General features: G+C 40.8%; 1 protein-coding gene across 2 annotated transcripts in view; it reads right to left on the bottom strand.

Moving 5' to 3' along the window:
* Window positions 1-26408, bottom strand: part of CDH20 (cadherin 20) — a 119285-nt gene that overhangs the window by 26207 nt on the left and 66670 nt on the right. For both annotated transcript variants that reach the window (XM_039722122.1, XM_039722132.1), the window contains exons 2-4: window positions 11467-11849; window positions 4655-4949; window positions 2831-2950 (exon numbers count right to left, since the gene is read on the bottom strand). In XM_039722122.1, coding sequence (XP_039578056.1) covers window positions 2831-2950; window positions 4655-4949; window positions 11467-11709 — 658 coding nt within the window. In that variant the 5' untranslated portion in view covers window positions 11710-11849. The remainder of the gene's footprint in view (window positions 1-2830; window positions 2951-4654; window positions 4950-11466; window positions 11850-26408) is intronic.

The raw sequence follows: 26408 nt of genomic DNA, 5'->3' as shown, positions 1-26408 counted from the left end.
TCGAATTAAAGGCCCTGCTCAGGATGACAATCTCTGCACAAAAGCTGGAAGTGATGCGCTTTGCTAAAAGATGCATCAAGACAAGTTTTCCAGAGCACGCAATCCTAGAGACCGCCTGGCACAAGCCCGGGAGCTTTGCTCGTGTCCTTCGGGACCCAGGCGGGGCTGGGAGCGCAGAGTGCGGGGAGACACCGCTGTGCCCCTCCGGAGGGGCCACCCTGCTCCCCCTGACCAGGGCGTCCCTTCCCTTCGGGGTGCCACTACTGCGGCAGGACGTGAGGTGGCAGCAGCACTTCTCTTACGGAGGCTGCGAGCGCCGGCCCGGGCGGCGGGGCTGCCGCTGCGCCCCGCTCAGCCCCGCGTACCCCGGCTGTCCGTCCTGCCGCCCTCCCAGCCCACCCAGCCTCCAGCACCTCCAGGTGCTCCCTCCAGCAGCCGGCAGTGCAGCCCGGGCATGCGCTGCCGTGGGATAATCCCTTGCTAGCGGCACGTTTGGGATGCCCTTGGCGGTGGGGCGAGTGTGTCAGCCCCAGGCACCACCCCAGCAGCGCGGCTCAACACGCAGCACTTGCACATCAGGACACTATCAACTTGACTGATCTGCATTTAGCCTTTATTTTTAGCAGAAAGACAACGTATGGGTTTAATAAAAAAGCAGTAAAATGATATTGTGTTGGCAATTATCGCTGTGTGTGAAGGGAAGAAATAGTGACCAGTATGGAACAGCTTGCAATGTGCTACTTTAATCTTTCCGTGTGGAGCCCTTCAGAGTCCCATCCTGCAAAGCTGAGTGCCTCCTGTGAAGTGCTGTAGTTCCTCAGCTCCCATGGATATATAAATAAGATATGAAAATACTTAGCATTTTGGGAAGTATTTTCTCCATATATGAACACTTTGTAGGGAATTTCCACTCTTGGCTTGACTTAAAAAAAGACATCAGTGCCTAAACTCCAGGCTCTGCCATGCCTATCTTTGGGGCCTCTAGTCCCTAGAGGAGGGCTGGTCCAGGACACCAAGACTCAGAACCAGATGCAGAGCAGAGATGCAGCAATGCAGAGCAGGGAGCATCTGATGCTGCTGCACACAGTCAGTCAGCAAAGAATGCTAAGGCTGGTGGTGAACATAAAACCCATCCTTAGGGCTATAAGAAAGGCTATGGTAAAGGTTGAGATCCTCAGGTCTTCCAAAGAAATATACTGGAACCATTTCTTTCACTGAAGGGAGTGAGGTTTGTGCTCTTAAGAAAACAGTAAAGAGCAGAGGTGATGTCCTTTCTTTTCTGTAACAGCCAGATGGTTTCTTAGGAAGTAGGAGAGTTCTTTTATCTTCTAGGGGAATATGATTGTGGCTGTAAAAAGTATTCTGGAAAAAAGGAGGAGGAGGCTCTCAACTTTCCTTTGAAGTTGTGCTTTCACATAGACACTTGTTCAGCACCTGTGAGGACAGTGACAGAATAGAAATAGGAGCACACCTCTGGAACCAAGAGGCTATGTTGGAGGTAAATGGTAAGGACTCCAAATACTACTAGAGGAGGACTGTACTGAAATGAGTTGTCCACTATTGGATGTTTTAATCACTATCTATCGATAGAAAGGAGCTGTTGGTCACTTATGCTCTAGCTCTTATTTTAGAAAAACAGACATGCAATTGCATTTTGTGAGCTACCAAATCCTACAGGTGATTTTGCACAGGGGAAGCTGACTACAGCCCTGTGCTTGTAGGGCAAGCACATTTCCATAGGGAAATGCTTTCTGGCTCACAACAGTGCTTACCCTAAATGGGAGTCCAGTTGCTCACTGAGGCAGCTAAAGGCTGAGGCATCTCTGAGTCTGTCTAGGGATGCTTGTCTAAGTGACTGGGAAGTTAATCAGGAGAAAAAGACCTTTTCTGGGTTAAATACTGATAAAGTACATGCTTTTGGACTTAAGGGCCTATCTTCTGTATAAGCTGCAGAATAATTCTAGTGGTTAAATCTGCTCTGAATCTGACCCTGAATATTGATCCTTTGCTTTCTTGGAAATAATTTGGTACTCAGCAAATCTATGATTATGCCCTTATTTGTCTGTGGTTGACACCTGATTATAAAGGAGCATTAGTAGTTTATTTATATTGTAAATATAAACAAAACTGAGAAAATAGCATGACACATACAAGTTTGTCTTTGGCTAGAGCACCTACCCTGTAAACTGCTAACTTCAGAAGTTTATTCAGTGTTTTTCCTATGTTGTCCCCTACGGCTCTGCCGTAGTTGACAACATGAGTTTCTGACCTTAGCACTACAGATGCCCTTTAGAAACTGTCAAAATCTGTCAGATTCCACTTTTGAATATAAACCTTGGATGTATAGAGAAAAGAGAGAGAGAAAGCAAGTGAAACAGAGAGGGTGTCCTATAGATAAATGTAAGGTTATTAACAAGAGTACCCTTAGGTAAAAGTACTCCAGATAACTGCATCCTTTAGCTTGCACTTTCCAGTCCTGGCTGGTTCATAGATTTTTCCACCCCCTAAGCCTTGTTATCAACTAGATCTGTTTAAGACATTTTTCAATGATAGAAGCCAACAAGAGTATTTACAGCACCAAAAACTATCCAGATCCTGAGTTGCAGAATATGGTCATTCAGAGGAATATATCACTGGAAAAAGCACATTCTTCTTCTGGAGCTCACTGCCACAGCATTACTTTACCCCTCACACAGTGCTGCTCTGTCTTGGCTCCAATCCACAAACCTACATTTCTCTGACCACAGCTATGATGCACTGCTGCTTTTTCCTGCTTGCAACTTTTTCTTTTGGTTTTCACACTGACTCATTCCCTGATGAAATAACATACCTGTCCGAGAGTCCACAGAGAAATATGGCTGTCCTTGGAGAATACTGTATACGACTCTCGCGCTGTTCCCATAGGTTGGGTCATCAGCATCTGTCGCTGTCACCTGGATAACAGAGGTGCCTGACAAAAAAACCATCAAGGTAAGACTTTGTGGGATAAAGAGCTGGCAGGAAAAGTACACAGTTCAAAGTAAATTGAAATGCCTAACAAGAGCTTTCCCATACCAAACTTTTTCACTTGATGCTCATAGTGCTTGTACTTATTGTTCATACTTGTAGCTCATTAGCACTAAAGGAATTAATTAAAGGTATTAATTCATCATGCTTCTATACGAAGATATAAAAGAGCGAGTACTCTATGGACCACAGTTACAGAATTGCTGAACTAACAGTACTTTGTTATGGTTGACAGAGAGATGCTAATTATATGCTGCTTGCTTCTTTCCCCCTTTTCTTGATTTTAAATGTTATTAGGAGGCACCTCAAAGAAATTCCATAGCTCTGCTGACATAAGTTATGAATTGGTTTAGCAGGCCCATAGATGCTGTAAGTTGACTGAGGGATGGAAATTGTACACAAACAGTGAGCATGAAGGGATGTATCTCTGAGATAATCTTTCTGTGGGACTGTTTACATTGCATGGCCTAGAGATTATACACTGCTGAAGTGCCTTTGCAACTCACACAGAGGCATATATATTTCTTTTTTCAATTGGTTTTCAAGGTCTGCTTCCTCTGAAGCTAGTAACGGCTTGCAGGTGATGTAATTTATCAAGAACAAGGAGAAGGTGAGGCACAACTGAAATATGTGTGGGTTTTGACTCCTTAAAATGTCAGACAATGCCTTTATGAATGTATCTAGCCTTCTACATAATGTTTTGTGTTACAAACAAATCTGATGTTACTAGAAAAGCACTTGAAGATAAATCTGAATTCAAGCTAGCCATTACCATTAAAAATACTATTACTGACTGGAAGTTCTGTATTTGATGCCTCTCTCTAGCTTTACGTCAACATAATATTGAAGAATGAGAAGTTGAAGCATATCTGTAAGTTCAGAACATGAAATTTGTGTGGTATTATTGTCTCTGCAATGATGTCACACAGCCAAAAAAGCAATAAGCAAACAAAGACAACTCAAAAAGAAAAAAAAAGTCCAGATAAACAATATTTTATGTGATTGTTTGCATTCTTATATGGAAATGATTTCTTCTGACTTGTGTCAGGATAGGAAAATAGGAAGGCTGCTGTTTGTCTTCTGCATTGCAATAACAGGAATCTGCTCAACACGATCCCACTCTGTAAAAGTGGAGGACAAATAATAACAGAACCTCAGCATTCACTAAACTTAGTTTAGTGCAGGCTCACACAAATTAGAAGGAGCTAATGATTGTTTTCATGTCTCCATGTTTTCAAGGGCTCCTGGACAGTAGCTGAGTTCTCAAGTATGAACTAGATTAGGGTGCTAAGACTGTGTTATTTTTGGGATAGTAATGGCTGTCTAATGGACTTTATTATTTCTGCCATCTGATGTGAGAGGAGAAGGGGCACTATGTTATACAACTTGTCTAAACATGGCGTGACTGAATCACAACTTTTTCAGCTCTCAGGCTTCCTTTGGCACATTTTCTTTCAGTGGAGCTGATGCTGATGTAAAGCCTGTTGTCTCTTTTCTATAGCAAGCAGGCACCTCAGGATAAGCTCCTCTGTCCTGCAGCTCCTGTGTAAGGGGCAGAAGCTGAGATCAAGGAGTCAGGGAATTTGTGTTTTGGTGACCATCTCCAATTTGCTTATAAGGGAAAGAGACTCCACAAAATCTGTCTTACCCACAGGTGACATTTCTGGAACAGAGGCTACATAAGGTCCATCCAGGAACTTGGGTTCATTGTCATTGATGTCTTGGATTTTGATGATAAACTCTGACTCTGGTTCCATCGGCCGGCCTGTTCTCCTGTCCAGAGCTTGTGCTCTGAGGGTGTACTGTGACCTTTCTTCCCGGTCCAGCCGCTGAATGGCATGAATGTCCCCTGTCGTATCATCAATTGTGAACACGATGCCAGCTCCCTCTCCCGAGAGGATGTATTTGATCGAGCCATCTCCCCTGTCCATGTCAGAGTGGAGCTGTGGAAAGGAACAGCGTTCAATTAGACCATGAGCTGGGTAAGCAGCTGCTGAGAAACACTAAGCATGTGATCATCCCCAGCATTCTGGTCTCGCTGTCGGGACTCACAAGCTGGTTCTAATGAACTCGCTTTGCTGAAAGAGGCAAATGGTAAAGTCTGTATCGCATAGTTGTAATTAAAAAAACCTCTCCTGTCTTCCTGCTTCTGCACCCACAGCTGTGCCAAAAGAAAAGGCAGAGGCACCCAAACAGGAACAGGCTCTGTGCCTTTTGGAGTCTCACTCAACAAAATAATTATCTTTTGCCTTGTTACAATGGCCACTGAGAAGATTTGGGATAAAGTGAGGTCAGCAAAGCTGCAGACTGTGATTCCTCACATGGCTTAAGAGAAGTCAAATACTACAGGCGAAGCATAATGTTGGAGCAAAAAAGGGAAATCTGTTTGGGATCAAGGGGAAAGCAGAATGGGAGAGCTACCCAGTAAGTGTTATGATTCATAAATATTTTAATCTTTTTCCATTGAATTTTAATAATAAAATTAGTCTGGATCCTTACATCTTCAGGAAGGAATATTGCCAAACAGTAGGTAAGCTAAGCAGCAAGAAACAGTTGCTCATGCCCATGGCAGGCTATAGAAATGAGAGCCATCCCAGATTTTCTAGGAAATTAGCAAATGGATTTATTGCATGACTGCTAATTAGTTTTGAGCAGCCACAGATAACTGTGAATGCAACAGAAAAGAGCAAGAGTAAACACAGTACTAATTATAATCTAAAACAGGGAAGCAAATCATTCTGGGGACTACATTCTGTTAAACACCTGGTTCCCATGAAATACTGGAATGACTATCAAAAGCAATCAAATTGGTTAATTTCACTCACACTATGAAAATCCACAGTGTTATGGTCATACTTCCATGCTTTTGAAGAACAGAGCATAAAGATCAATGCCCAGTGGCAGTAATCATTCAGTACCAAAAGACAGGAAGGCAATTGACTTGAGGTGCAAAAATCAAAATGGTTCAGAAGTGAATACTGTTTTCCAGTGTGATTATCATTGTGGGTGATGAATAAAGGATAAATAATAATTTTAAAAAAGCAGTGAAGGTGGGTTGGATTCAATTAAGTACATTTTAAAATGCATATATAGGAAAATAATCTCAGAAATATGGTCAGAATTAGGTGTGTGTTTAATGCTTTGATGAGCTTAAAAGACAGATGGGAGTAATATTGGACGATGGGGCCAGACATAGTTAAATAATTGTACTGGAGAGAAAAATCTTAGAATAATAAACTGAATATATGAACACAGTGTTGGAAGAAAGTATCCAAACTGGAATATTTGGATAGAAATATAAGAAATGGATAATTTGGGTCGAAAAGCAGAAGTCAAACTTTCTACAATTGATTACAGACTGTTCTCTCAAGAAAGAAAGAAGAAATCTCATGTCTGAGCTGTTTAAAAACATAAAGAACATATAAAATAACTTATCACATAGGAGAAAGTTTAATAGGAATGAGGGCAAAATTGCTTATCTGACCTGAGCATTTCTAGTGCCAGTGAAGCAGCTCCTCAGCTGTTTTAGGGCACATGATCCTGTTGACTGGGGAATGGAAAGATCTTCTCCCCCAGTGAAGGGTCTGGTCAGGAGATACTCATTCTCTGCAGGGTGTGTCCCTTACTTGCCTCTCAGCTAGGTCAGGTGATCTATGCAAAACTTGGACCCACTCCTGATTTTAGAGCAAGCTTTCAGCTTTCAGCTGAGGTGGGATCCCCTGGTTTTCCATGGCATATCCCAGCCTGCAGGCAGGTCTCTGTGGAGGTGGCCCATGAACTGGGACAGCCAATGTTAAGGGCAGCAGTGCTGCAATGTGGCTGCAGGAGCTGAAGGTGCAGGTTGTGACAATGGCTGTGTCAGGCCACTGGTATTTCATTTCCTCTGCTTCCATCCCTGCAGTGGCTACTGCATCTGAGAAACACCAATATTTTGGAGAAAAGCTGGCAGCTCTCAGGCAATGTATTAACTGAATGGTGGAAGAACAAGCCCAGAAAAATTTGGCAGTGGTAAACAGTTAAATTTAGATGGCTGCCATGTGTATTAATTCACATGCAGGCACCAGGACTGCAAACTGGTGTATCTTTAGGAAACACCATCTTGTGATTAATTTAAAAAAAGACAGTGGTTGTCATTACTTACCCTAAACACCCATAACTCAGAGATTATCACTGTAGGAGCTAGTAAACAGGGTACTTCCAGAAGGAGGACACTATTATAGCTTTTCAAATTGATTCAGAACCACTAAGCTACATCTTAGGCATTTGTTTTAGTGCATTAATGCTCCAGTAAAAGAATGCAGCTGCTAAGACAGATACAGATGTTAGACCTGATTGGGGAATTAGAGCTGGGCCTGATGGAGGAAAATGTGTTTTGGAACACCAAGTCCTCAATAAATAAGGAAAAAAAAAAGAAAGAGGAAGGCAAAGTCAAATTCAAAGTCAAAAGTGAAACAGAAAAGAAAGAGAAAAATGGAAAAGAAATTGAAAGCAAGGAAAAAAGAAAATAGGAAAAGAAAAAGGGATCAGGAACAGAAAAAGAAAATGAAGAAGAAGGAGAAAAAGAAGAAGGAAAAGAGAAAGAAAAAACAAGCATTTTTTCAAATAGCAGTAGGTGCTCAGGAATTTTCAGAATACTTAGAACCAAATAATGAATCAAACTCATGGGTTAAATTACACCTTCTGTCCAAAGCCCTACTTGGAAGAAATGCAGTTGTGAAGGGAGCAAACAAGGAATGAACATGGCATGCTATTAAGAATTTGGGAGTACAAGAGGATCTCTGTCTAGCTGTGATTTGTTAGAAACATTGGGTCTCCACCAAGGCTAGGCAGTAACAAATGCTAGCAGCACTTTTGCAGCTTCTTGTATAACCCGCTCGTTCAAGACAAAGCAAAAAAGAGTGTAAAAGACAAAATGACACAACACTGCCAGACTGCAATAAATCCGAAGGAATTTGGTGTCTGAAGGGACTGAAGTTCACACCAAACCTAATATCAGGATGCTGTAGTTTGCAGTGTAAAAGTCACTGTTTTGGAAAGGTGATCTAGTTTTAAGTTGGCTCTGTTTTATGGGTGGTGCAATAAATTGTGCTGCCATGTGGTTGATACAGAGTAGCAGGAATGAAATTTTACTTTCTCCTCCATATTAAGGAATGGGTTATTAGAGGAATAAAGCTGATAACTCCTGAGAAATTTTTAACTGTGTCAACCAGTGTTGCTTCTTTTGATGAGAATAGTACAAAAAAAAAAAAAAAAAAGGATGTTACATCTGCATTGGAATGACATCTTTCCTGGCAAAGGACATGTGGAAGAGAGCACTGCTGCAGTGAGCAGCTCAGGGGAGAACCCACACAGCTCTGCTAAGCAGTCTGCGACTCCATCCTTGATGTGCTTCTCCCTTCTCTGCTTCCAGGGAGGTAGTACCTGCAGGGGATTTTTGTAAAGATTTCTGAGTGAGTGTGGTTGATGTACATTGATAGTCTGCGGAGAGGTTGCATTTTATTCATTTATTCAGCTGCTGTGATTCAAGTGCTTCTTTGAAACAGGGTTAGGGAGTCTCCAACATGGCAAAATGGTGAAGTGTGTCCCCAGTTCAATTACTGACACAGTGCAGGCTGCTCATTGAATGTGGAAAATACCTGCTGTAGCAAATGAAGGGGCTTTGGTTTCCCTGGTTCATCCTATTAGCCAATAATGGCCACCTCTAGGAAAACTGAAGCCTTGTATTTATCTGTGACAGGACCAGGAACCCTCTGAAGCTGAAGTACTTTAAATCACTATCATGAGCACTGGAGAAAAGCAAAAATTGTACTGACTTCACATCAGGAAGTTTCTTTCATTTCTCTGTCCAGAACATATTTTGCACCTTGCCTTAACAGTTGTCTAGGGAAGTTCACAGAATCATAGCAGCTTTGGAAATCATATTAGGCAAGCCTGGACCTGTTGTTCAAGTCAAGGTGATTTTTTGGTTGCTCCAGTCATATGGAACCAGCCAGAACCAGCTGTACAAATGCATCTGTGCTGTGCATTCTTTCTCTTTCTGACAGGGGCTTGGAGAGACCAGATGGATAAAATCAAGGCTTTTCAGGATGTTGTGGGTGGCGTCATTTAGAAGATGCCCTGCCTGGCCTGGTATGGGACCAGGGCTGTTTTGGAGGGCTGGTGTGAGCAGCCAGCAGCAGACTGAAAGCCCTGTCCCACCTCCGCCCCACTCCATGCAAGCCTTTACAGAGCTATTTTTGAGTCAGCCGGGGGTGACTCGGGCTGAAAAATTTCTGGCCTGCCAGAACAATTAATTCACCCCACAGTCTATTCCCTGCTGACCCCTTTCCTAAGGATCCCTAAGACTCAGGCAGCGCTAATGCAGGCGGGCGATGAATTGTGGGAGGCTGAATTGTTCGGAGCGCCTGTGCCTCTGGCTGGGCGAGGCAAGGGGAAGCCTCTGCCTCACAGAGCCTCACAGGGCCCCACAGCCCCCATCCCACCCCTTGGCTGCTGCTCTGCACCCCATGGGGGGCGGGAGACCACAGAATGTGGGAGCCCCAGAGGCCCCTTCTGCCAGCAGAGCTCCCTGGTGCCAGGATGACACGGGGCACTGCTGAGTTAGGAGGCCTTCCGAGGGATCCAGCCCTGTCAGCTCAGCAGTGCGTGGGACTAATTGGCCCTGTTAACTGTGGGTGCTGATTAGCCCTTGGGTGTTAATTAGCCCTTGTGCACCCTGGTGCAAGCACAGCCAGCGCTCAGGCAGTCTTGGAGAGGCTCCCTGATGGCAGCTTGGGCTTCGGAGTGGTGGGCACAGGCCATGAGGTCTTGGTGTCCTTCCCTTGGGCAAAGCTGAGTGGTGGTGAGCTCAGGAGCATTGCTGACTGTGCCAAATGTGCGTGCTCCTAATGACAACACCAGGTCTAAAAGATGAGCTGGTTTCTCCCCATATGTGTTTTACCTAAGTTCGACTCACAAGTGGAAGCCTGAAGTAATTTCAGATGTAACTGAGAATGTGGAATAATAAGTCTGGCCCTTGTTCTGAAGCTGGGAATAGCCTGAAAACAAATATTAATTTCTTTAATCAATAGATATCTCAAGACCTGAAAAGCTAGGTGCACAGATGAATGAAGACTAATGAGGTCTCATCTGGAGGCAATTACTAGTAATGCCATTGCTTTGGGAGGAGGAAGAGGACATCTTGCTGTCAGTCATGCAGGGATAAATCAGGAGGAGGTCTTCTGAAGCCTGCAGATCCATTTTGATTTATATTGGTGTGACTGAGAGCACAATTTAGCTCTATGGGGGTGTAGAATGATAAATATGAGTCCAAACTGGGCCTCTGGATATGTAATATTTTTTTCTTCCTGCAGATGGATAGCTTGGAAGGAAAAATGGAGCCTATATCTCATGAAAGAATAAGCAATGAAATGTGAAGGAATTATTTCCTGACATCCTTTCTAAGTTATTTTTTATATATACCTATGTGTAGTCTCCACTTGTCATAGCTGTATCTGATATTCTAGGCATGTAAATCTTGATTAAGCACATTAACTCTCTCCACATTTTTGTCCAGATTTGTCACCTTGGTGTAGAAGAGAAGCAAACTTGATGCTGACCATAAAACTTTGAATAACAGGGTCAACAAAGGGTCAGTGATTCAGGGTCTTTAAAAATGAAAAAGGAGGATGGTTATAGTGAGACAGATTGTGACAGACGTCACTGGTCTGATTTCCATCAGCTTCTTCCTCAAGGAGACACAGAAAAATAAATGCAAAATATTACCAAGAATATGTATAGGATAAACTCAGGAATATATTTTACACATATCTGTACTGATGGATAGGTTCTTGGGGCATAAGGGGTTCAAAAATAGGACCCTTTATAGTTGGATTTAATGAGGTGTCCATTTACCCTTCTGCATCTGGAGAGACTTCTCTGTAGTCCACCAAATTATCTGCAGTCACAATGTGGTAAGCCAGAAGATACTCTGACCCTGAATATTTACAGAAAAAAAACTCTAAAATGTCAATTTTCAAGGGAAACTGGCTATTTAATTTGATTTTGAATTGCAGCTTCTAGCTGACTTGATCATGGACAGAAGCATGATCACAATCTCTTCCTTTCTTTCCTAATCCTTATATGTCAATATAACCTTGCTTTGCCTTGACATTGTAGGAGTCCCTGAAAAAATTGCTGCAGATTTTCTAACACTACCTCAAATTGCAGATGATGATTGATGCAGCAGATCTCTTTGAAATAGGCAAATATATTGACAGCCCCTTGAAACAGCAATTATTCCTAAACAAAGGTGACATGGGGCAAAAGCTCTTGGGAGCAGAAGTGAAATTAATGCGAGTGAAGTCACTGCCAGAAAGAAGGCAAAGACACTTGAGGAAACATGCCGTGTTTCACCACAATCTGCAGATACACAGATGGATACACACGCTCTTCCAGACATCCTCCCACTGTGGATCTTACCTTCCCAACATAGAGAGGGTCAGTTCCTGTGTATTCCTCCAGAACAAAAAACTGGTTCCACACCCAGCTCCTCTTCATACGCTGATGCAGCTTGTCTGACAGGTTGTCTTCTTGCCCTTCAGTGAGGGGTCTGGCACTTCCTGACAGCACAGTTGTAGTAAGGTCCATCAGTCCCCAAAAATACAAGGAGACACCAAGTCCAAACAAGTTCTTTGCATTGCTCATTCTACCTGAAGTCCACATCCGTATACTAGGACTGGCTTAAAAGCCCAAACACAGTAACTTGGGTCCCTTGAAAATAAAGTAGGTCCTCTGTGTCCAGGAGGTCCAGTAGGTCCTTTGAAATGTCCAGGAGAGATCCTGGTTCTCAGAAATACAGTATCCTGTAAAGTTAAAGGAAATTCATAAGAAGATGCCTTTTTCCTCAAGGCAAATAAGTATTCTCAATAGACAAATATACTATAAAGTATTTAATCTCTATATAAAAATGTAAGATCAGGATGTACAACTTTTGAAAACAGAAATACTATTACCATATAAGCTGAAGACCTGGAGCCTTAGGTACAAGTCATATCAGGGTTTAGTCAATAAGCATGAGTTCTTGACTTTGCTAATTTAGCTGTAGGGTTGCTTTATGATATTGATTGGCATGAATTAAGTGCATACTTTTTAGAAATATTTATAATCAGAAGAAGAATATTTAAAAACAGTTCACTCTGGAAAATTATGATACCTGGAGAACAATATTTGGCAACCATCTTTCTATTTGGAAACTATGCCATTGTCATTACACACACGTCCATACACACATGTCTACATAAATACAGATATTATTGCTATATTGCAAAACTTGAGAATAATTTCTGGAAGCTCCAAGTTATTTCTGGCTTTAATTATTCTCTCAGCCTCTCTGTTGCTTGAATTCAGGTTTCACACTCTGTTGCCTCCTCTCTGAGGAACTGATTGCTGCTACAAATGCAACATTTCTAGAATTTGAAGGGTCAGTTAATAATTTTATAACCCACAAAATGTTTCACAGTGCTGATGGCCACATAGTGCATGTCCAAGCAAGTAATGGTAGCACATTTTTTTTTTCTTTCAGAGTCCTTAAAGACCTGTTTAGGCAAAGGAATAATGACCTCTATCAGAGGACACTTTCTTATCAGTCTAGGGCCTTGTCTTGTCGTGGTCAGTTTAGTTGATGACCTCACTCCAGGCTAGGTATTATAGCAAACTTTTCCTTCACCATTTTGCTGAACTTAATGTTCTAGTGCTGGACACAAGTTACTCTGTCAAAACACTCCATACATCCTCTGTTGGCCCAGTATTTTTGCTGCTGCTTTTAAGAACACTTCTTTTTTCATGATAAACAGACTAATTAGGAAAGGCATATGCAGCTCTGAGTCTTAAAAGTTCACACTTCCTTTTACTGCTGTTCTACACGTAGGTGTTTAGGCTTAGTTAATTGTTTTAGCCTGTGGAAATAAATGTACCAGGAGATGTCTGTCAAATATTTCCAACTGAAATCCTCGAAGGAGTTCAAAATAATAAAAAGTATTTTAGACAGTTGCATGACTTTAAAGTAAAGACCAAGACAACGCAATGTTTTTAACAAAGAAGAGTGTGGTTGTGAATTCCCCAGCATAAAGGTTGTTACAACTGGAGAACTGGGTACACTTAGAAATCTACTGAAACAGAAATTCAAAAAATAATCCAAAAATTGGCTGAAATTTGAAAACGGCAGTGTAAATTTGTAAGTGATGTCCACGGGGGAGCAGAGATAAAATGACCATCTAAGACTAATTTCTACACAAAATAATGTTTCCAAATATAAAGCCCAGAAGTATGACCACATAGTGCCACTAGCCTATACAGCTGAGAAGTGTAGCAAAGTAATGGGGCCTTTACCTTGATAAAGTTTACAACCTAGGCCTGAACAGATATGACAAAGAAAGTCAAAACTATAAGCACAGAGCATGGTAAAATCCTTCTAAGCAGAGCAATGTCCAGAGCTGCTGGTTGTTTAGACACTGGCTACATAATATGCTAGAGTTTATTGCCTGCAAAGCTAAAGAATGGGGATTTACCCTAAGCAGTACAAGCCCAGAAGGACCACAGTAATCTCTGCATGTCTGTCACTTCATGAAGAAGTTTCCAGCTGTTTGTGAGAGGCAGGGACGTGGCTCACAGTCCCTGCTGGATGCCCACAGCCACAGCTGTCCAAGAACTATGTGTGCAGGGCTTGCCTCTCTTTGTCCTGTGATGCCTTGCTCCAAACCTCCAACACACCTCTACACTGGGGAAAGGAAGGCTGAAGCCCTTCTTTCATAAGTATGCGCACCATGTTCTTGGTGTGTTCTAAACAACGAGTTATTCTCAGCAAAGTCAGCGGGACATTATTTACAATCCATGTTTTGCTGGTGAGTAAATGTGGGCAAGAGCTTCTCACCACCCCCCAATATAATTTGAGGGAATACACCCTGCAATGGGAAAAGTAACTGGGGGCAGGCTATGATCCAGCAGTAAGGTCCTACCTGAAGTTTTTGCTTTAAGAAACTCCCCCTACTAAACAGATCAGTTGCATTTATTTTTATGTGGCAAAGAGATGATACAACACGATGGACCAATTCCTGTGGCAGTCAGATTGTGTTTGTAAGTGAATTCTCAAACCACAAATTCAAAACTAACGGTGCCAGGTGTCTCCTGCAATTAAGTTCAGCCATCAACGATCAACAGTACTTAGGAAAGGTATCAAGACATTGTTAAATGAACTTGCAGAGTTACTAGTATACCTGTAAGGAGGCAATAGCAAAAGAAATCTGATAATCAGGATGTTTTTTATCCACAAGTGCATTAAATCAGGAAGAAGCATGATAAGTAAAAGCAGTAAAAAAAAGGTCAAGAGGAGTGATATAAATGCTTCAGGCTCTTTGTGAGAACAGCTTTTGCCATCTGAATGTACAGTTCCATGATGAAACTTTCTTGAAAACAGTGTACGACTCCGTGGTCCCTGGCAGTAATATCCCTAAGAACATTTCTTATTCCCAATGCAAACTTATTCTGGGGTATGGCAACTGTCAGGAAACTTGCCATTAAGAAATGTAAAGTCGTATAAAAGGATGTTCCTTCCTTGAGCACCAGTAATTTCCACATTTACTGCCAGCCCATGGTGACATGGTCATATATTTTTGTAGAAATGGAAGAAAGCAGTAGTATTGAAGTGGAACAGCGGGTTTTTTTTCTTTGTTAATAGCAGAGTTTCTGATTTCTCATGCCTTTCCAAAACTATGAGCAAGAGCAGGCTCAAACTCATTGCATTTTGCTCCTCGCCTAAGGGCAAATTGATACCATTAATAGCAATGTTTAGTCCACAATGGTTCCTCTCTGAGACTGAAGGAGAATGACATTTTTTTCTGTCTCAGGTCCTCAGCTGGTGTTAAAGGGATGAAAAAGGCCTCTGTTAACTCCTGGGCTGAGGCGCTGCTGATCTCTCTGTGTCCCTTTTCCTTCAGTGTCACCAACCCCAGGTGTGTGCTCTTGGCTTCTGCATCTGCAAGGCCTGCAGGCCAAGGAATGCATTTCCCAGCGGCGCAAAGGGGCACTCACGTACATTTAGGGCTGGAACTGTGTGGTCGTACAGATGGTGGCTGAGCTACAGATAAGGCCATGGGTGACTGAGTCTCTCAGAGGACTTGTGCAGATGAGTGTGATGGATGAGTACAGGGTCACTTCAGCTGTAGACACAACACTGGGTTAAGATAAGAGCCAGGTGCTTGGGGTGCATTAGCTTGGTGGGGTCTCTGGACTTAGATGGCCCACAGTGGTTTTTGCTCAGATGGTTCGCTCAGGCTTGGAGGCAGATTCTGTTCCTTGCAGGGAATCAGCGGAACCCATCATACAGGAAGGGTTACTTGGCATTGCTAAGCGAGGCAGAACAGAACTCTTAATGTTCCCTTAATGCAAATAGTTTCTTGGAGCCCTTCAAAATACGTTCTTAAGGAAATCTGCAAAGATGGAATTGATGAGCCTCTGCTTGCCATATGAAGTATATTACAGGAACACATTTCATGACTCAGCATGGAGATGTGCAAAGAATTTGAAGGCAGTAAAGAGGGGGAAATCTTGTTTTCCTTGCTGAGACACAAAAATAATTGAGCCTGGGAGAACTACGTGACCAAAATCTGTGAGATTTCTGCAGAGGGTGCTTTATTTTTCAAGAGTAACTTAAATGGTTCATTTTGTTTCTCACAGTTCTCTACTCCATGGAAAAACATTTAGGTGTATCTGTGCAGTTTATATCCTTGACCCAAAGTGAATGCCTTTCTTGCCCCAGCTTTTGTGATGAATATTTGATAATCAGCTTGGTTGTGTAGGTTACTTTGTCTGATCTTGCCTTGCAAACATTGCTGAAAATCCTTTTTCTTGTCAGTCAGTGGTTACAAATACAACTTTTGGCCTTATAAAGACCCATGAAGATCTGATTGATCTTTGTGCTACTTGTGGTCTATACATGGTACAAAGGAATTACCTAATAGTTCTACACAAAAAAGAGTTCACCAATGAAAATATAGATTTCTCTTTTGGCCTGTATTGCAAATTAAAGTAGGCATATTCCAAGTGTGAACTACTCTTCATGCTCCAATTCTGCAGACATCCCTCCATCCCCATCACATATTTGTTCTGTAATTAAGTTATTCTTAATTGAATAGCTAATACTGGGCAAAGTTGAAAAGGAAAACAAAATAATTGCCAGAACCAACTTCTGACATTTCTTGCAAGTGACCCAGTTATCTTGTTAATCCTGAAGAGAACAACGCTTCCAACAAAAGGATAAAAACATTAATAGTTTGGATGACCATATTGGTACCCAGAGAGTTCCACTGGGATTGAAATGTATTGTGCTCAATACATATTTACATAAATGCCAAGGATTATATAGTCAAAAAGCTCAGACTTGAAAAGCTTTACTGACATGCTTACTGTACTCACCACAATGAGCAAGTGGTCTCCCAGAAAGTCAGTGGACTATTTGCATTCTTAAAATTAATTACATCTTTTATGCCTGGTCCTTGCAGTGGATTTTGCTGTATGGACTCAGCACTCTTGTAAAATGCTACAGACCTTAGTGGAGCCCAAGCAGGCACATGGCTTGAGTGGAGGCAATTCATTTGGACCATTAAACTGAGAAAGTGGGGAAGAGAGGCAACCAGTATTAAACTCCTCCTTCCATTTTGTCTGTACATGAGTACACAAATTCATGTGATACTTCTCAAGTAAACATTTCAAATATGTCACATTGCTTAGCAGCACACACACTGCACTAGGAATATGCTAAGGAAAATGATCTCTGTGTTTAATGACACATTTAAAGATTTTCCCCCAGTATTTTGCAAAAGAAACTAAACAGATTGGTAATGACCAGAGTAAGAAGAAATTAAATTTGACTAAAAAGAATTCTCCAGATGAGGTATTTACTTTGTTTCTTGAATTTCTCAATTTTGATATTTTAAACCAAGGTGGAGGTGGGAGTACTGTGCAGTTTTTTACCCACTATGAAATGGATTATTCTTTTATGCTTTCACAGATTAGTTCTTAGGGTTCCTGTACCCTCATTTGCTTGCTGCTTTGACACAAGACACCTTTGCAATAAGCCCAGAGGAGCACCAGTCAGTAAGCAGCTGTAGGCTGTATTCTGCACCAAACACACCACCACAACGGTGTTAAAATCACAAGCCAGAGATGGAGGTTCTGCTGATCCAGAAACTAAAATGTCTTAAGAAATTAATGCCCTACTTTTCTCCTTTTCAGTCCTAATGAGGTTATATCTTGGACTGCTGTTTCCAGTTCTGGGCTTCTGAGTATGAGGGAGACATGGAGCTCCGGGAGCAGGTCCAGCAGAGGGCAATCAAGATGATCAAGGGGCTGGAGCATCTCTCCTACAAGGAGAGGCTGAGGGAGCTGGGCCTGCTCAGTCTCAGGAAGGACTGAGAGGGGACCTCATCAATGTCTATAAGTACCTGAAGGGAGAATGTCAAGAGAATGGATCCAGGTTCTGCTCAGTGGTGCTGTGCAACAGGACAGGGGGCACTGGGCAGAAACTGGGGCACAGAAAGTTCCACCTGAACATGAGAGGGAACTTTACTGTGCAGATGACTGAGCACTGGAACAGTTTTCCCAGAGAAGTTGTGGAGTCTCCCTCACAGGAGATATACAAAAACTATCTGGTCACAATTTTGTACCATGTGCTCTGGGATGACCCTGCTGGAGCAGGGAGATTGGTCCAGATGACCCACTGTGGTCCCTTCTGGCCTGACCCATTCTGTGATCCTGTGACTCTATATTTTAGAAATCCTAATGCTTGCAGTACCTTATTTAGTTATCTCTAAACAGGCTGCATAATTATAGTCCTAAATATCTCTGTACTACTTCCAGAACTTCCTATGTTTTATCTCTGGCCCAGGACGGTCCTACTGTTACTATTACCTGTTATAGTTTCTGGGCAAATTTAAGTTAAAAGGAAAAATCTAGAGGCACTAGTTACTTTTCTTGAAAACAGACTGGGCCTAAACATGTATTTTTATTTTTACTTCACTTTATTAAGATCATCATAAATACAATGAAACTTGACAATGTACCATATGGTGCATAAACATTAACTCCAAATACAATCTATTGTCATAAAATTATATCTACAGGCTAGTCAACAATCTCTCCTGGGACACATCAGTGAACTCATTTTGCTCAAGATCTGAAGTCCTTCAAAGCTTTGGAGTGTCTGCAGAGTGAAAAAACCCACAGAATGACAGAGGGAGTCCCATCGTATAAATCCCAGCCCTATGGTTATAGATGCATAAAAAGATCAAAAAGAATAAAAGACACACACAATCACAAAATAAACATTTCCAAATAGAATTATGCTGATAACTTGCGTCAGGGGAAGATCTGATCCTCTGCTTTTACTCAGTGTGAGGCACTGTAAATACTACTGTAAAGAGCAGTACAGAAGTACAGGACAGTTTCTAAAGCTCCAAGCATGCCTAACTAACTCTGCTGAAGTCAACTTCAATAGGAACTAAGTGTAACATTGCAAATACACTGCAAAATTCAAATAAATTTTAGATAAAACAACCCCTTTTTCATCAAGGATGTGCAAAGATACACAAAACCTATGAAATCATACTAATTATGCTTTCATTATTAAGCAAAACCTCCTTTTAATTCTCACATCCTGACTACTTTTGCTATGCTGTCAAAAAGCCTGTACGAATAACTCTAAATTGTGAATTGATGCTTATATTAAGTAGCACATATGGTGATTTAAAAAACCCCAAACAACTAAAACAAAGCAAACCATAAAGCCCTTCCTGTCCTCAAAGTGTGACCTCTCTTTGCAGCTGTACTAGGAGCCTTTGCTCACACTTGTCTTAAGGCCCCTGAGCAATCCAGGTATCTGCCATTCCCCTGCTATGGGATAAAATCTGTTCCTGTTGCACACCTGGAATGTATTTTGAACCCGAGGTGTCACCATGCTGCCTGTGCGTGGTAGCACATCATGTTCTTTAGCTACAAAACATTGCATTTTGTGTCTGCTAGTCCCCACAATATGACATATTTCCATGTAGCAGTGAAAAATGATCTCTTTCTTATCCCACAGCTACTGGATAGTTGATAAGCCTCTCTGATAACCCCAAATGCCAAAGACAGAAAAAGTGTTATCTCCTATCTGGTGACAGATATGAGAAGCAGCTTCCTGCCTGCACCAAGTAGAGGTAATATTTCTTCCCATGCATAAAGATCAAAACCAATGATTGACAATGGCCTTTGTGCTGTTGCTGGTGAAGACAACTTCCTAGTTTCTTTATGACTGTATTCCTTGTTAATTTGGCATTTTACACAGCATTTTGTCATATTACAAATGAACCCCAACCCATTTCTAAAAGCAGCTGTTGAAGATGAAGAAGTGAACAGGTAATTTATTTTTCTAACCAGAAATCAGTATTTTGCCATCTCTCATAATTACTGCATGCACCCACTGGCATTTAGTGGATAGTAGGCTTTTCTGTTGTTGTTGTTTTGTCTGATTGTGGTTTTTGTTGTTGTTGGTTTTAAAAAATTGTGTCTTTTCATAGAGAAAGGACATTCTTTAAATTAAGTTAGAAAATAGCTGTGGGTGCTCTAAAGGTGAAAATCTTTTCTCTAATTCCCATTTCATGACTCTGACATTGCTCATCAGTACAACACTGGCACCTGCACCTCCCCTGATCTCATTGATTGCCTTGTCTGGGCATGAGGACATACACTACTAACCAACAGGATGAACATTTTCAAGTCATCTCCAAGCTACAGTATATGAAACCAAACCAGCAAAAGAAACAGAAGTCTTACAGCCTCCTTCTCTGTCTGAGATACTAGAGTATACCTTGTTTTTATCACCTAGCTTCAAAGTGTTTGTAGAAATACAGAATAGAGTGCTTAGCCTTCACAGGACACTTTCAAGCTGAAAGAATAAAGTAAATATGAATAAATGAATTAAAGCCTAATTTGTCCCAGTTTTAAGACAGCAAGCAAAAGGTTCATAAAGCCTGAAAAACAACTTCACATGCTTTGCATGCCAGCCTTTAGGTTTTGGTCTTCAAACTCAACTCTTGCAGTTTCCACGGAGAGTGTGTGTAATGTCCTGTCTAATTGTCCTCTGTAGATGTGACATGCTCTAATAACACCTACCCCTCACAAAGAAGTATGTATTATCTATTTCCCATCTTCTTTATAATCCACTGTTGGGACATGTTTCCAGCTTTCACTGTGCCTTCCATTTCATAAGATGAGTATCCTGGATGAAGCATTTCCTCTGTCTGGATTGCTTAATGGCTAAGCAAAACAAGCATTTACTAGAATATAACAGATCTTTTGTTTTGCTGGCAAACTCTTTGCTTGTCAGTTTGTTACAGGTGAATCGTTCAGAGAAGAATCCAAAACCCTGTGCTCCATCTGTTTTAGTATTCAATTTGTAATGGTGATGTAATAGCAGCTTTTGTAAGAGCTGAGGTATTCTTGGCCAAAATTCCCATCCTTCCATTATCTGCTGTGAGCCATCTGGTTGCTGTCCTTCAGAGGGGAGAATCTTCTGCAGCTGTTTTGAGTCTGATTTCCCAAAGAAATGAGCTTATGCAGTAACATAATTGCACTGATATTCTCTTAGCATTGTGAAAGGAGAGATCCCAAGGATTGTGCTCTTTCATAAAATCATAGAATCATAGAATCATTAATGTTGGAAAAGACATCTAACTTCATTGTGTCCAACTGTTTGCCCAGCATTTCTAACTGCTCCCTGGGGATCAGCAGGTTTATTTGAGAAGTGAGAACCAGGCTAATGTCCCCGCTGAGGGAAGTATGGGCGGTTATACAATCTCTTTGACTAAGGGATCATCTTGCATGCAGCTCTGCCATAGTAACTGAGGTATGTTAGCTGTTATGACAAGGCAGCTGTAAGGAGCTGAAATGATTGTGTATGAAGGAAGAGATATGAGGGAAAGACATTACCATAATAAACCAGGCTTTGTAGTTCTATTCCTCTTCACTTGTTTGTTAAAAGTCTTAGAGAAAAAATTTATTCACATATAAATTCTAGGGGCCTCCCAGCTGCCTTAAAGCCTTTTCAGTGATCAGCAGAGCACATCATTGCAACCTTTTGAGTATGGACCTGAAAGTAAGGTATGGCTTTCATTCACTGCTACTGGTGGTCACTAAAAGGTCATTTGGTGCCTCTTCAATATTTAGGTGCACCTCCTCTTTAGGCAGGGAGACATTGGTAGTGTACAAAGTGCTAATGACCCTGAACACAGCGCATGTACATGGAGAAACCCTAAAAGCAGCAACTGCAGGGTCATCATGGCCCATTTCTCCCACTGTAGGTAGCCACTTCATGCAACCCCTCAAATAATTTGAAGATCCTTTCTTAGATCTGTATGTGTACTTCAGCAACAAGATTCTTCTTACATACCTTCTAAATGTATTCTTTCTTACTTATGTGTCTGCATTTTTATCAGCAAGTTCTGCACCACAATCTTTGGAGATACCAGGATGGGCTTGTCAAACTAGACCTCTGCTCTAGCATTGAGATTTTTGCCTTTGGAAATTGCCAGTAGCTGGTACTTCCAAATAGTTGAACTCCCTCTTCACATGCTTTGAAAGAGATAGTTCAGAAATGAAAGAAATTCTGACAAAAGAAACTTGACATCAGAATAGCTATGACTAATAGCAGCAAAGAAGATTACACCAGGAAGCTGGAAAAATGGTACAGCCCAAGTGGAAATGGAGTGGTCTTCTAGTCTGACACAAGCGAAATCCTAATGAGAGAATGTGTAAAAAAAGGAAAAGCAGTATTTTGCTTAGATATTGAACTACAGATTGCTGGGAAAATGTATGAGATGTAAAAGACATGTATGCATACTTAAATAATTTGCCTGAAAGATGGTTACACATGGAAATTTTTATTCACATTAAAGCTGAAAACTCCAGACTGGATGTAATTTGTTTCTTCCTCCTTGTTGGAGAAGTCAGATTAATTAGATATTTTGTATTTGAAGCTTCAGAGAGGGGAAGAAGTGGAAAATAAAGAACAATGGGAATAAGCACTAGCACTCAATGCTGAGGTCAATAATGTGATACTGCTTGATATATAATCTTTAGTTAACCATAAAAAAGAAGACTGTACTGTTGTGAGATGATGGAAATGGTGAGAACAATTCCTTGCTGACCCTTGTAATCAGTTGATGCACTGAAGCGTGAGTTTTGATTTCTTCCTTTTGACTGAAGAATCATTTTTTTCTCTTTAAAAAATGTAGCAGTATAAATACTAACTTCAGTTTCTCCCTTTTTTCCCCCAGCCTTTTTCTGAAGCTTTTCAGCTTCTCTTTTAAATTTAGGAGGAGCATGAAGACATAGATTGATCCATTTTTATTTCATCAATTTCATCATAGCCAAAAGCCAGGTACAGTGTCCACTGAAAATTGATGGGATATTATATATTATGTTCTGTCTTCTCTCAAGTCATATAACCTACATTTTTGAAATCTCTTGCAAAATTAATCAGTCCACACTGGATTTTCCCTCAGGTATTTCAGAAACCAGCTAAAGCAATAGACAAAATTAGTGAATACCTTCATGTGATTACAGAAGATAAGTGAGTTCCTAGAGGACTGGCAGAGAAAAACTATTGTACCTATACAGGTACAATAGTTTTAATAAAGGAGAAGGGAACAGTGAGAAAGAGGAACCAGTGAATTAGTGAGTTACAGAATCTTCATTATAACCTTAGTATGTGGAAAGTTACTGGAACCAACAATCACATTTTCAGCATCTAGAGGATAATAAAGTACTAGGGAATAGCTAACATGTATTTGTGAAGAATAAATTGACAACAAAACCAGCCTGATTTTCCTCTCTGGTTAAGATAACTGGCTTAGCCTATGTGAAATAGCCTATGTGAAATCAGAGAAATGCAGTACAACTTGACCTTTGTAAAATGTTTCACACAACTCCACAGCTCATTGTCAAAGGCAGCATAGGGCAATAAGACCCAGGTGAAATGACAGTGACAGACTGGCAAACAACCTGAAGGACCACTGTCAGCAGCTCAGTGTTAAACTGGGAGTCAGCATCGAGTGGTCCTGCAGGATTTTGGTTCATGACCAGAACACTGAATGCTTATGCTAACAGTTACAAAATGTGAGAAGGACATCAGGCTGGGAGATTTTGTAAGCATTTGGGAAGACAGGGGTAGAATTCAAAATGATCTTGGTAAACTGGAGAAATGTTTGGAAATCAATACCAGAAAATTCAATACAGACAAGTGAAAAACACAAGCCTTGGAAGAGCAAAATCAAATTCCCAGGCATAGAGAGGTGAGTAACAGCCTATGAGTCAGCATTGTAGGAAAGGAGATGACCACAAAATGAATAGGAGCCAACAATATTCCATGGGTTGTTGCAAAGGAGGAAAATGCCACTCTGTGCTGTGTCCACAGCATGCTGGGCAAGCTGCTTGTGTTGCATCTCTGGAGCATTTTTTGCTGGTGACCTCAGCATAAAAAAGGCAGTACCTCACAGCTGAAAAGGAGACATGGATAGACTCCCAAACTGCTGCTGGGAAAACAGCAAGAAACTTTGCCAGAGGTCTGGAAAAACAGGACTGGTAAAAAGGTTAAAATTTGTATTTTTTGAGTCTAGAAAAACAAGATTTGCGTGAGGGCACAAAACCAGATTAAAAAAAAGTCTAATGAATATTAACAGGTATAACAAGAAGAGTGCTGATCTACATAGTTTCCATGACAAGTGAAGGTGAAATTAGCCTGCTTTGAAGCAAGAGAAATTTAGGTTACAAGCACACTAAACCTCTAAGAATAAGATGGATGGAAATTGGAACAGGTGACTGATGGAAACTGTGAAATCTCTTTTTTTTTGTTTAGCTTTTAAGGAGAGTCTTGAGAGTAATCTTGGAAGTTGTTCAGGTGATCTTTGATCTTGCATCAGAAACAAAAGACAGAAGTAATTTAGAAAAGTCCTACATTTCTACAACCCTGAAATGCAAATAAAAATCACATCTTATAATGTAAAATAAAAGGTCTGAAGACTCATTATGTCTAGTCTACTCTATAATTTCTTTGGGTCTTTCTACCTCTTTGTCTCCTTCTCTGTTAGGCTGAATCCACATGTTCCAATTGTGTTTACCATGTGAGTATTCAAAGAAACCAGCTAGTTGTACTGTGTGGTAGAGAGAAACCTTATCAGGCATGGATAACATTGTTAGGCTTATGTGAACATACCAAATGAATCCTGGAATGATCACTGTTTCTCATGATAATTAGGAAAAAAAATATGAAGAAAAAAGCCCTCATGCTTTTCTTGATCATCGTAAGAAATGGGTCTTTCCAGGAAAGGGAGGATTAGAAGGTGTTTGTTCAGGATTGCCATACTGTGGGGCTAATGGGGAATAAAGCATTTACTCCAGCTGTACTTTGTTTGCTCTGGAGGGTCCCCACTTCTGTAACAGCAGTAATTTCATGACAGGTAAATCAGATCCAGAGCTTTGTATGCTTAAACGGTGTTTCTTTTAAAAGAAACTATCCTGTCAAGCAGGAGGTTGTACCCTCGATCCCACTATAAAAGGATTTTTGTGATGCAAGCTACTCTGTAATCTCCCTAACCACACTGAAGGGCTTCCTTACTTCATAAAATGACCATCAAACGATAGTCTATTGATTCAGGAGAGGCCTCTGATTCTACATGTGCTAATTGATACTTTATTAAAGTCTAAGTTAGCATACAAAAGTGCTAACTAGGCCAAACTCCCTGCAGCTTTGTAAAAGACCATTATTCCCCATTGCCTTTTAAATCCCTATATGAGAAGATAAGGCCTATCTACTCATTTTTTCTCATTGATTCCCATTTCTGAGAATAGGTTCACAGTCCATATATCCAAGCAGAAATAATTAACTGACCCCTCCTATTAAGTACAAGGTATTTTCAATAAAACAAAGTTTGAATGCCAGTGACACCGTCCTAGCTTGCTGTACAGCATCACGGGGCACAGCAAGAAATGCTTCTTTGCATTAGGCAGTTAACATAGAAAAGAGACCCTAGGTATCTCTGCCTTTTAAAAATTGATTGACACTTTCTGTAAGAGTACAAGTATTCTTTTTCATCTCTTTTAAACTCACTTTTTTGTTTATATAAATCCACCTAAAGCTGGAATTGATTGTCTTACTTTTGGCCTATGTCTCACAGTGATGCTCTTTACATTACTGCACTTGATCTTTGACTTGCCATGTTTCAATGTGAAGGGTTTCAATACGCCTAAGAATCAAATTTCCCTCCCCAACCAATTTTTTTTCCCAAAAAAGGACTTTTCTGTCCAAGTCTTCCACAGATTCTGTCCAAGATTTCCACAGACTATGCTCAGGGTAAATCTTGCTTGCTTGGCTCATTTGCACCTCCCAGGGTACTTCGGTAAGAATATTCAGGCGAGCAGAGCCATGAAGATATGACCTACAGTTCTGCAGATGCATTTAAAAGACATAAAAGAATTACAACACCTACCTATATACTTTGTAGATACACCTGTAGCTTTGGCATTGAAATGGCAGAATTAAATGCCTATATTGTATCATTAGCCTATTAATTGTCTCATTATCAACAATGAATAATGGCAGGCACAAAATATGTCTCAAGAAAGTAAAATTTTATTCAGATACTATTTATACTACTGTGACATTCCTGGGGATGGATGTGCAATATAAATTCATAGTATTACCTGTCAAAAATCTATCACTTCTTCTCCAACCCCTAGAATATCTTTCCTTCAAGAAATACTTTTCTTGCCAATCACATGATAATAAGCAAAATGCAGCCTAAATGAAATTTTAGTGCCAGAATGATCTCCAATTGCAAAATATAAAGGGACTGCATTACTAAATATTTCACTCAAGTAAAATTAAATAGTATAATATAATGTTATATAATATACTGTGAAGTGATATAACATAATTCAATATAATATGACGTATATGGAAAGCACAGTGTGTCCATTTTACCTAGAGATGTAGTGTACTTATGAAAATGCATCGCTTGATATTACCAGGAAGGGCAAACCACAGATGCATGCAGCTCACGTCCCAGCTCTAAGGCAGGGGGTTATGAGACACCTTTAAATCCACAGTTTGTGATGCACTGAAGAAATGATCAGATTTGATTAAGTCAGTTGCTGATAATTTCTAGTTAAATATTGAAGGTAGAGTAATAAACCAGTGAATGTGATTGACTTGGGAAGACTCAGTAAACAGCTGAATTTTTGGAGGATTTAAATAGAGAAGTGGTATCTTGCAAAACTGATGTAGGGAGAGCACCGCAGTCTGCTGGAGTGACACAGACACACAGAGGACTGCG

This window comes from Passer montanus, unplaced genomic scaffold (assembly GCF_014805655.1).
Source record: "Passer montanus isolate IOZ18808 unplaced genomic scaffold, ASM1480565v1 scaffold107, whole genome shotgun sequence".
NCBI classification, from domain to species: Eukaryota; Metazoa; Chordata; class Aves; order Passeriformes; family Passeridae; genus Passer; species Passer montanus.
Note: the sequence above shows the minus strand (reverse complement) of the source record. Positions and strands in the feature narration are given on the sequence as shown.